A 12,704-nucleotide genomic window follows, 5' to 3' on the forward strand; every position below is an offset into this window, starting at 1 on the left:
AAAAATGTGTAAATTAAAAATACTTCTATTCACACTTGTCCAATTAAAAACCAAAACCAGGACTTCCCTGGTGGTGCAGTGGTTAAGAATTTGCCTGCCAATGCAGGGGACACAGGTTTGAGCCCTGGTCTGGGAAGATCCCACATGCCGCGGAGCCACTAAGCCCGTGTGCCACAACTACTAAGCCCACGTGCCACAACTAATGAAGCCTGCACGCCTAGAGCCCGTGCTCTGCAACGAGAAGCCACCGCAATGAGAAGCCTGCGCACCAAAACGAAGAGTAGCCCCCACTTGTCACAACTAGAGAAAGCCCGCGGGCAGCAACCAAGACCCAACGCAGCCAAAAATAAATGAATAAAAAATAAAAAAATTTTTTTAAACCCCAAAATCAAAAACATGATCCCCCACAAGGAAGAAACAACGAGTTGTCTTCATAGCTATGTTAAGGTTTTGTATTTCCTCAACATAATTTCAATTTTTGATGACTTTCCTGTACTTTTTGAATATATAATTTTTGCTATATAGTGTAGTTTTTCTTTTCTCTGTTTAATGGTGTGGTTACCTTTTTCAACATGTAGTCCCAATATACTGTGAAACTATTACATAATTCATGTTGTTTTCAGACAACTCAGATGATGATATTTTAATGTCATTTTGGAAAAAATGAATTATATATTAATAACACAACATTTTCTTCTCATTCTTTGAAAAGATTTAGGAAAATTTCTCTGAAATTCTGATACCAATGATGTTATTTGTCTGTTAAGGGACCAACTTAATAACTAACCAACAAGTTCTTACCATAGCTAAAAACTGAATTCATTAGTGTTTGGTAACTGAATTTTCTTTAATACATCTTAGAAAAAGCAGTATTTAGTGTTTTATTTTAGTATCTTTAAGTCTAGAAAAGGTAGTCTAATGACTAATATTTTTCAAGTTACCATTGTTATTGAAAGGAATTTCTTTTCTGTGTGTTCTTTTCATCTTATATTGTAATTTAGGGATTGTTACAGGGTTTTGCAAAAGAAATTCATGTTGTTAGCATCCCTAAGACATATCTTTATTCTTTTCTCTCCAAAATAACAGAGTTGAGATAATTTATAATCATGTGAAGTTAAGCAAGTTTTCCTGAGTGCTACATGGAAAAGGAGATCTATCCCTTTTCCCAAGAGAGAACCAGAGTATGGAGAAGCAGTGCAGGGAGAGTAATAAAGCACCCTTGGCGTTGATGGTCACCTGTGCCCTGCATTGTCTTACTGCTGAGCTCCTGCCTCTGTCCTGGTCAGCCTCGCTGACTGCTTCCTCTCTGTTTGCTCCTGGCCTCTGAGCTCTCTTGGCAAAAGGCCTCACTTGTTGGGAAGCCAGAGAATCTCACTTACATCAGCTGCTTTTTGCTGGCCTTTCATGTTGACTCTGAGATATTTTCTAAGATACCAGCAAGGGACCCCAACCAGTTAAGTTTTAAGAGGGAAAAATGTATAAAAAATAATTTTTTAAAATAATAGTAACTTGAAATAAGTCATTTCAATTAAACCATTGGTCTCAAGTTTAAGATACTATGATGGAATACTGATTACTCTTCCCTAGCGTGTGGACACCTCCCTTCTCACTTTTCTCCAGCCTGGCACTTGTGCACGCACACACATTCATTCACACTCTATCTATACTTATTCTTACAGAGAAATGAGGTGTTAGATGGAGGAAGAATGTAAATTTCACTTGAAAATGTTGTTGCTCTACTGTAAGATAGTCCTGATATCAGAATTTGAAAAACATTTCATGCTTGGAATCACCCGTTGGCTGACTTGTGTAGGGTATTAAGGAAAAGAAATAATGGGTAAATAGAAAATAATGTTGCCTTCAATCATGTAAAGTTGTAAAGATTAAGTTAATAATGTATGTAAATTGTTTTATAAAATGCTCAGTAAATATTAATATACCTTTTTCCTTCCCCTCTTTGCCCTCTTACTGTTAACTACTTTTGTCACTGGGGAAAAACTAATTTAAGACAGAATCTTAGGTCTGGTAGATAGCAGAGGACGGAGATTAGCCAGATGGTTAAGAGCGTGGGCTTGTAAATCAGACAGATCTGGGTTTAAATCCTGATTTTGCTACTCACTTGTGTCTTTGAGAAAGCTGCTTAACCCCTCGGAGCCTCAGTTACCTTATTAGTAAAAGTGGGGTAATAATAGTGTCTACTTAACAGTGGTGTTCTAAGGATTAGATGATAAAATGTATGTAAAATGTTTGCCACTGTATCTATCCCATAGTGTTTAGTACATTTTAGCTTTTCATAGCACATACATTCGACTCATAGGATTGATGTAAGGATTAAAATAATGTGTATAAAATATTTAGTAGAGTACCTGGCATAAGTTCTTGATAAATATTAGCTGCTACTGTTAGTATTAATGTACTTTAAAGCAATAATAAAACTGCAGAATAGGACTAAACTATTGTATATATACTGTGCTTAGGCAAGGGTAAAGGTTCTAAAGATTATACAAAAGTTATGAATGAAATCATAGCAATCGTTACTTCTAAAATCATTATACTATAATTCAGAAATTGCCTTTAACTTTTTAATAAAAACTCCACATACTTTTCCTTTTGTTCCAGTTTCAGTTGAGGAGATGTGTGAGAATGATTGGTATATACATTTTTATAATTAACTTTTGCAGATGTTTATTGAACAAAACAAGCTAAAGAGACAAAGCCACCTTCTGCTACAGAACTCTGCTCCTGACCAGCAGCTTTTGAAAGCCTTAGATGAAAATGCAAAACTCATACAGCTCCTTGAAGAAGAGAGACTTGAGCATCAACAAAAGGTACCAGATTTTCTCCTGGAGTTTTAACACACACACACACACACACACACACACACACACACACACACACACACACACACACACACACACACACACACACACACACACACACACACACACACACACACACACACACACACACACACACACACACACACACACACACACACACACACACACACACACTTAGATTGAGAGGAGTCAGTCCAGTAGCTCATAGTTCCATGTTTTGCCTAAGTGACTAAGTCTTTCCAGTCTTTTAACATTTTAGAAAAAATAACTACCAAATGAATTTAATTTATAGTATCCAACTAAAATTTATGCACTGTTGTAGGCTTTATAATGATCTTTAAACTGTCCAAAGGGTCAGAAGAAGCGAGGGGAAGAGATACAACTCAAAAAGAGCTTGGATAATGCAGTTTGGAAATCTGCATTTCCAAGTTGAGTTGATTGTGTTCGGGGAGACTGCATACACTAGGAGAGTGTATTGTGTAGTGGTCTCAAAGAGCATGTTGGAGGGCATAGGTTTTATTCAAAGAGGGAGGAAAAGTCCATGTTAGTAGTAATTATTTGCTTAGAGAAAATTTCTGATTTTGTAAACTTGCACAAATCTATGTGTTTAAAGACTTCCTAAGTAGTTATTTCAATTTGTATGAGCAGAGCTATTCCAGCTGACACAGCCTACCTGTGTGTGCTAGGCGGAAAGGCTGGTCACCGTGGTGGGTGCGAAAGAGGCAGAGAGGAGGAGAGGCGAAGAGGTGGAACAAAGCCTTTCAAATTAAAGAAACCACTTGAGAAAAATTACAGCAGTGTTTATACTACTTACAGTGTACCTAGTTTGTGAAGGAAAGGCTGTTAGCTGCCATTTGTTACCACCTGTCGAAGTCTCTTTAAGCAACAATATTGACATGTAATCCTTGGAAGTTCCTGCAGTTTTTACCAAGTTGGTTGTGAGGTAGAGTTAATTTTTTTTCTCTTCCATAAGAAATGTTGGCTTATATGTAGAGAACCTCTAGATGAATACGTGGTAACTGTGCTTGCCCCTGGGAAAGAGGCCTGGGGAGTAGGATGGGAGGGAAATAATTTTTTGTGTCCCCATATGCAGGAAGTACCTTTTCAAGTGAAGAGAATGAAAGGTTTATTTTTATTTAGCTTATGCTAGAAATTTTGGTTCTGAAAAGTTCTACTACTGTAGTTAACTCATTTAGTAAATAATGCATGCAAGAACCTAGTAAATTGTATTGAGGATGGGACTAAATTGTTGTGTATGTTCCTTGTTGGGGTAGGGGGAAGGGTACTGAAGATTAGGTGAAAGTTATAAATGAACTTATAGAAGTCAGTACTTCTAAATTTATACAATACTATACAATTATTCTGGATAATCTTTCAGGTATGTGGTTGAAAATATTTCTTACCTGTCTATAAGTTCCCTTGCAGATTCAGCAGTCTTTAAAACACAGCTGTGTCGTTTTTATGTTTATAATAAAACAAATTTTTAAAATACAGAAAAAGCTAAAGCAGAAAATTAAGATTAGTTAAAAATCCCATATTTTGGTGCGTATCCAAACTTTATGTAAATGTATAGTTTTATGAATATAGGTGAAATGGAATCATGCCAAGCATATGGTTCTACAACCTGACTTCTTTCATTTGGTAATGTATATTTCCATGTCAGTGTATAGTGAGGTTATGTGATTTTTAAATGGTTGTGTAGTATTTCATTTAATGAACATAGCTAATTTATTAAATCAGTAATATTGGTGGACATTTATGTTATTTCCAAGTTTTCCCTGTTATAAAGAACATTCTAGTTAATGTATTTGAACACTTGTCTTACTATTTCACAAATTCTAAAAGTAGTATTACTGAATCAAGGGACTTTTCGTCCTTTTTTTCTTTTTTTTAAGGTTATTGATATTTGTTACCAAAATTGTCCCACCAAATTTTTAATATTACCTGAGTTTTTCTTTTGAAAATGGGCACAAAAGCGTTAATCTGTTTTACATGCATTTTTTTACTTAAATTAAATGACTATTTTACTTTTTCTACTCACATTTAAAAATTAAATTATCTGGGACATAAGTCTTCAATAAATTTATATTGAATCACATTGCTGATAGTGATCTTAAGTATCTGTGTCCCAGGATTTTTGTGGTTTTTAAGATGAATTGTAATCTCTTTGCTATGAAGTGCAAAGTAAAAGGGAAACATTTATTTTTCCCCTTATTTTCCTTGACAAAGGAAAAACTGTCACCACATAAAAGTCTGTTTATAACTTATAGGTCAAAAAATTAGAAGAGCAGCTACAAAATGAAACTCTCCGCAAAGAGATGCACAACCTCAAACAGCAACTGGAGCTTCTAGAAGAAGATAAAAAAGAATTGGAATTGAAATATCAGAATTCCGAGGAGAAAGCTAGAAATTTAAAGCATTCTGGTAAAAGCACTGAGTAGCCTATTATCTCTTATTATTACTATGCGAATCTCTCATGACCAGTACATTTACTGAATGCTATAGAAAAATACCAAGATTTGTTTTCAATTTCTTCATCTCTGACTATTGAGTTCATTAGAACGGTCGCTGTAATCAAATGATGCACAAATATTTAGACTTCTGTTTTGGACTCACAGCCTTCATGAGCATCACATACAGAATTAAGAGACGGGGATATCATTAACGTGGGAAGACCAAAACGTCAGCATTTCTCAGGGCTTCAGAGATGAGTGTTCATTAAATACTTATTTTATTCATTTTAGGGTGCATTTTTAAAAAGAATTAAACTTTTTAGGTTTATACTACCTTCATTTTTGGTGTCTAATTATGTGCATGAAATAATACTTTCAGTATCACACCTAACAATAAAATGGGCAACAATATATATATTAAATGGAAAAACTTTTAGAACACCAGGAGATACTTAAACGATTTATTCATTCAGTTCTAGAAGGCTTAACAAGAATGTGTGAGTTGGATTACTACACAGGGATAAGTACTAAGTTTCTGTTGGAAAGTAGGTAATTTAAGGGCCAGGTTGTTCCCTTTATAACAGCTTCAGTATTCACTTCAGATATTTTTGGTTAATTTTATACTAGAATTTTGAAATCTGTACAGAAAAATCAAGTAGGCTTTTTTCCTTTAAAAAATACTCAATGCTTTCTAATCCACAATGAAAGTGAATTACAATTTATTTTTTTAAATTGCTCTAAAATTAAGAAGTAGTCCATTCTTTTTTACTTCTTGTCTGCTGTGTGTGTACCCAGCCATACCCAGTACCCTAGGGTGCTATAAGAAATGTAGAAGAAAAGAAACCATGCCTTTTGTCCATGAGGATCTCAAACTCCCTTTAGAGAAACAGACACACGCATATGAAATAACTAGAGGATTCTTGGTGTCAGGGAGCCTGGCCCCCACTGCTTATTTAAGTGTTGACGGTAAAAAACAAATGCACAAATCATTAGGGTAGTCAGTCATGGAAAGTAGAGTGGCTGAGTAGAGGGAGAGCTATTCCTGAGTGCAGTACCTGTAGCCCGTTAGAGCCCAATTAGAGGCATTCACATCTGTGATATAAATTCACATTGAGTTTCTTGAAGTCAGGAACTGTGTCATGAGCAGCACTGAGCATAGGCTCTTTCACATTGTTGGAGCTTAGTAAGTACTTGTTTCATTAATGGCTTGAATGAATTGAATGAATAAATTATATTTGCAGAATGCTCTTCAAAAGAGCAAAAAGTTTCTGAGTTAGACACTGGAGAGTCTGAGTCTGGTTAAAATCAAGAACTCTAGGATTTGCAGTTTTTGAAGGAGATTAAGTGGAGGAGGAAAGTATGCTATTAAAATTCATTACTAAATGTCATCTTTAAAATTAATTCTTGGTCTGTATACTTTAAAAGTCAAGTATTAACAATTTCTTAGTGTTTGAGTAGTAAATTCTATTGTTAACAAATACTTCTTTGGCCTACTCTCAATCCTTACTTCCCACCCATCCAGCCATTGTCTTGATTTTTTTTTTTCTTTTCCATAGTTTGTATATATAGCAAAAAGATGGCAAATTTTTTGTAACATATATCAGGCCTCTCTTACTGATGATAAAAAGTTTAAAGGGTTCTGCAGTTTCATACTGAAATTTCTAACTTTGCCTTAATAAAAGAACTTGATTTTGAGAGTGGTTGTTTTTTTCCTTTACACGTATATAAGGTGTTAAGTTGCTTATTTCAGCTCTTTTCTGAATGCTTGCTCTCTGTGCAGTTGATGAACTCCAGAAACGGGTGAACCAGTCTGAGAATTCGGTACCTCCCCCACCTCCTCCTCCACCACCGCTTCCTCCTCCCCCTCCAAATCCTATCCGGTAAGCAGGTCCAGGAAGACTGCTCTGCATCAAATGTTAGTCCTTGTCAGAGAAACTGAAGTTTATGCTATTGGTATCCTTTTTAAGCAATACTGGCTTAGATGTATCATTTTGAGGGGTGTGGTGGTAAAAAGTATGAAAGATATCAGCAGGTGTTTCAGAGAATTTTCTGAAGGCCAGTGTATCATTCCTTTCTTGTAACATATAAAGACATCTTGTGGCCTAAAGTGTTCTTCTGTTGTAGATGTTTAGATTTCATGTGGATGTTCCAAACCAAGGAGCTAGACATGTAAAAAAAATTTTTTGATACTTCAGTTTTAAAACTTCAGTCCGTATCATTAGGATTTCCTTTAACTGGAAGATCAAGGAATTTTGAGCTTCTCCAGAATGTTTTCATGTTTTTCTCTCACTAACTTGAATTTGAAAAGCTATGCTTTGTTCAGTTATTTAAAAAATAAAAGTACTGAACTAACAAAAACCTAACAGATCTACTTTAAGCCACTGAAGTAGTTAAGGCAAAGTAATTTTCACACGTGATCGATCCAAGAGTTAATTGAAAGAATTTCAGGTATTTTTAATTCTTTCTCTCCTGGGTAGCTAAATCTGTAAGAGACATTCTGAATTTGACATTTAAAATAGGAAATTCATCACTTTGATCTTTTTCTAAGGTCTAGAATTTTAAGCTTGATAAGAAAGGTCACTTCTGTCTGCTCTGAGGAGGGAGAACTATTAAAAAACGATTATAATCTTGCTGTTAGCCTTTAATTTTTAGTCCCTGAAACCTTGAGAGCCCTTAGAATTAAAAGTAAAATATAACCTAAATAGAATATTTTCTCAAAAAGCATCCCACAGTCACACTGAGAAATGAAAGTAGGATTCAGACTATGTATATCTAAAGCATGAACTCTTTTAAGGCCCGTTAAAGAAAGTTTTCATTGAATAACATGAATGATTTTTTTTTTTTTTTTTTTTTTTTTTTTTTTTTTTTTTTTTTTTTTTTTTTTTTTGCGGTATGCGGGCCTCTCACTGTTGTGGCCTCTCCCGCTGCGGAGCACAGGCTCCGGACGCGCAGGCCTAGCGGCCATGGCTCACGGGCCCAGCTGCTCCGCGGCATGCGGGATCCTCCTGGACCAGGGCACGAACCCGTGTTTCCTGCATCGGCAGGCGGATTCTCAACCACTGCGCCACCAGGGAAGCCCCATGAATGATTTTTATTTTAAGATGAACTTAACTAGTATAAGATATAATTTCTCAGTAGAAAGAGATTTTTATTTTTTGGTAAGGAGTACTTTTTTGTCAAAAAAATATATTTGCGTTTGTATTGAGTTTCAGTGGAGTTTGGATCCACTAATCAAGGTTTTCCAACTTTGTTCCTGAGCTGTTTGTTTTACCCTGATGTAGATCATGGATAGAAGTGGAAGTGGAAGAAAAAGACTGGAGCCTGTGGCTTCTTTAAGTGGCTTTATTGCTTTCCCCTCCTCTTCCTGCTCATTTGACTTAGAGGACAGATGGGAGAGAGTTAAGAGAGGAAAATTTTGTAGTAATGGAATGAAAGGACAGGTCCTGGCCAGGTGTGGCTCATGGGGAAACGGTAGGGTATATTAGTGTATCTCCAGAGAAACAGAACCAATAGGAGAGAGAGAGAGAGAGAGAGAGAGAGAGAGAGAGTAAAAAGAGAATGTATTCTCAAGAATTGGTTCGCATGACTATGGAGGCTGACAAGTCCCAGGATCTGCAGGGTGAGTCAGCAAGCTGGAGACCAAGGAGAGCCTGTGGCATTGTTTCAGTCTGAAGGTCAACAGGCCAGGAAGAGGCAGTGGTTCGGTTTGAGTCAAAGGCAGGACAGAGCAGATGTCCTAGTTTCAAGGCAGTCAGGCAGGAGGAATTTTCTCTTACTTGGGGGAGGGTCACCTTTTGTTGTATTCAGGCCTTCAACTGATTGAGTGAGGCCCATCCCACATTAGGGAGGACAGTCACTCAGGCTACCAATTTAAATGTTAATCTCACCCAGAACCCTCGCAGAAATACCCAGAATAATGTTTGACCATTTATCCGAGTACCCCATGACCCAGTCAAGTTGACTCATAAATTAACCATCACAAGTGGATGTGAAGAACACTTGAAGAATTTCAAGGTGAATATTTTCTACCTGGGGCAGTTTTAGCCAGAGGTTTGGATGATTGGTCCCAGATGTCTTGTCCTGGTCTTCTCATCTGTCCTGTGAAACTCACACTGTCTGTTGATATTTTCTCTTTAGTCTAAGCAACATCTTGACAGTTCTTTTTAATGTTACAGGTGATTTTCCTGTGGACACTGTATCAGTCTTCAACTTATACTTCAGAACATTTAAAGCTAGCACTTTCTCTTATCTACTTAGGTGGTTTGCAGTGTTGGACATATATTCTTAGTTCATTTATGTACATACGTACAACTGTTCTGAGCAGTACAAATAACTTCTTGTTTTGTAATCTTTATGTACAATAATACACATTCTGAAAACTCCCTGAGAACCAGAGATGGGGTCATTACAGAATGAGGAGAGGCCTCTGATTAGTGAGAGCCCTCCCCAAACCCCACCCTTCTATGGAATGTTAACAAGTAGACATTGAATATTCCTGTCTTCAGTTGACAGAATGGAAAAAATAAAGTTTGCATCATTTAATTCCCCCACCTTATGGATTAAAATGTACTTGTTTTAAAGTTCTGTGCAAATTAGAAGTTTTGTAAAAATAATTTAATTACATTTTGGGCCACTATGAGCCCAAAGAAGACAAACTAGATGAAGTTAAAAGCTCAGTGACCGATTGTTTCCCATTTGGTAAGTCCTGGAAACTTCACAGGGTAGAGTAGGATGTAGCACTTTCTTTTTGCTGTGCTTTGTGGGAGATTGTTCAGTGTGTGTGAGAATTTTAAGAAAAGGCAATTAGGGAGGGGATTAATAATATAACCAAAGATAGAAGTAAGAAGTAAAAAAAAAATTTAAAAATGTTAGTGGTTAAGGAACATCAAGTTCTGTCCTCAGAGCAAATAGTACTGTGTATCCAGTTGCCCCTTTTTCTGGAGGCAGCATTATGCCTCTCTTCCCAATCTGTCTTCCTCAGGACTGTATTCTGTCAAATCCAGTTTACCACACTGAGGACATTTATAATGTAGTTGAAAGAATTTCAGAGTTCTTGATTCATTTTTTTTTTTAAGTTTTTTTTATGTGGGGGTGATAATATATATGTAGAAGTATACACAAACTTATGTACAGTTTAAAATAATATAAAATGAGTATCCACATAATCACCATCAAAATCAAGAAACAGAACAATGCTAGTACCCCCAACTCCTATCCTTTTATCCTTTTCTTAAAGAAAAGGGTTTTTTTTGCCTGTATACATATCCCTAAACTACTGTAAATACATATATGGTCTGTTTATAACTTTATATAATTGGAATTGTAGAGTATTCCTTTGTCTTTTTCTTTTCACTTTATATTATTTTGTAAGATTCATCCATATTGTTTTATGTAGCCAAAGTTCATTCATATTCATTGATAGATAACCCACTTTATGAATGTCCCAAAATGTGTTTATCCATTGTAATACTGACAGACATTTGAGTCATTCCCAGTTCAGGGAAGTTATGGAAATTCTACATGAACATTCCTGTACATGCTTCCTGGTGCACAAGTGCTTGTATTTCTGTAAGGTATATGGAAGCTGAATCACTGGCTCATAGGATATGTCTATCTTCATGCTGAACAGTTTTCTAAAGTGGTGCTCTCAATTTATACATCTTCAGTTTGAGAATTCCTGTTACTCCACAAACCTACCAACACTTGATATTATCAGACGTAAACTTTCTTGCCTGTTTGATGAGTATGTAGTAAAACCTTAGTGTGGCTTTTATTTGTGTTTTCCTAATAACTAAAGAAGTCAAGCACCTGTTTGTATGTGTGTTGGAAATTTGGACATCCTTTTTTATGGGGTTTCTTGGTTTTGTCCTTTTTTCTGTTGGGTGTGTGCTTTTTCTCATTGATTTGTAGAGTTTCTTTTTCTTCTTTATGATGTCTTTTAATATATGGAGGTTTTAAATTTTCATGTCAAATTTACCATGATTTGGATTTTACACAGATTTTTAAAACATGGACCAGAGAGACAGTGGTCTGAATATATGTTATCCCTGAAGTATCTGGTCTATGTTGTGCAGATTCAGATGTTTTTATGCCCATATTTTGCAAATAGATATTTACCAAAACATCCCCTAATTCTTTTGTCCTTCCCTCTCCCTCAAATGTATTACATAGATAGCTGTTTCTGAATTTTAAATATGGATATTGAAAGGTTTTCTGTATCTATTTTACTTTGCAGATGTCTCTGCATAAAATTAGTAATAATGTTAGCAGCCCCCTTCTCCCAGTAACTAGTTTGGTTTTTACACTGTAAAGGGATGAGACATCTTTCTCTTTCTTAAAAATTTAACAGTTTATTAAAGTGGAAAGTAGGCTACTTAAATTCTAGTTATATATTCATGCACTCAGAGAAGAGTTGGATTTTTACTAATTATTTAGCATCTATACATTTTATTTCTTGGATCATAAGGCATCCACTAATCCTGTCGATCTTTTTCTTTCTCCTAAAGATCCCTCATGTCCATGATCCGGAAGCGATCCCACCCCAGTGGCAGTGGTGCTAAGAAAGAAAAGGCAGCTCAACCAGAAACAGGTAATTCTCACCCCACCCCTTTGGTTGACTTTTTGTTGATGGTGTACAATTTTTCAACAGTAGACATACTTGTTAGCTCTTTGACTATGAACAGACTGTTGGGGAGAAATGTGAACTTAACAGCTGTAAGAATGAACCAAAGAACAGTCATCGTCTTCATGTAGCTTACTGTCTAGAGCAGGTAAACATTCACGCATATCACTGTAATGTGAGGGATGCTGGGAAATGTGTTTTCATTAAGGGGTGAGGTACTTCGGGGTATAAAAGAGAGGAAGTAATTCCAAATGAGGATTTGGGGAAAGGTCTTTAAAAAAAAAATATATATATATATATATATATATATATATATATATATATATATATATATAAAATCTGTGCTATACAATCACCACTCCTTATGTTTATTTTTTAAAATTAGTTAATTAACTTTTGGCTGTGTTGGGTCTTTGTTGCTGTGTGTGGGCTTTCTCTAGTTGCGGCGAGCAGGGGCTACTCTTCGTTGTGGTACGCAAGCTTCTCATTGCAATGACTTCTTCTGTTGTGAAGCACGGGCTCTAGGTGCGCGGGCCTCAGTAGTTGTGGCACGTGGACTCAGTAGTTGCAGCACGTGCGCTCAGTAATTGCGGCTCCTGGACTCTAGAGCACAGGCTCAGCAGTTGTGGCACATGGGCTTAGTTGCTCCTCGGCATATGGGATCTTCCCGGATGAGGGATCGAACCCGTGAACCCTGCACTGGCAGGTGGGCTCTTAACCACCGTGCCACCAGGGAAGTCCTGGGGAAAAGCTTTTTAGAGTTGATAGCAATGAACTGAGACTTTGTCA

At 36.4% G+C, this 12,704-nt stretch overlaps 1 protein-coding gene across 5 annotated transcripts in view; it reads left to right on the plus strand.

The window, feature by feature from the left end:
• The window catches only part of SHTN1 (shootin 1), a 103,513-nt gene that overhangs the window by 54,172 nt on the left and 36,637 nt on the right, over positions 1–12,704 (plus strand). For all 5 annotated transcript variants that reach the window (XM_067024575.1, XM_059051718.2, XM_067024574.1 and 2 more), the window contains 4 exons: positions 2,682–2,828; positions 5,111–5,264; positions 7,074–7,173; positions 11,800–11,882. In XM_067024575.1, the coding sequence (XP_066880676.1) occupies positions 2,682–2,828; positions 5,111–5,264; positions 7,074–7,173; positions 11,800–11,882 (484 nt within the window). The remainder of the gene's footprint in view (positions 1–2,681; positions 2,829–5,110; positions 5,265–7,073; positions 7,174–11,799; positions 11,883–12,704) is intronic.

The sequence above is a fragment of the Kogia breviceps genome, chromosome 2 (assembly GCF_026419965.1).
Source record: "Kogia breviceps isolate mKogBre1 chromosome 2, mKogBre1 haplotype 1, whole genome shotgun sequence".
NCBI lineage: Eukaryota > Metazoa > Chordata > Mammalia > Artiodactyla > Physeteridae > Kogia > Kogia breviceps.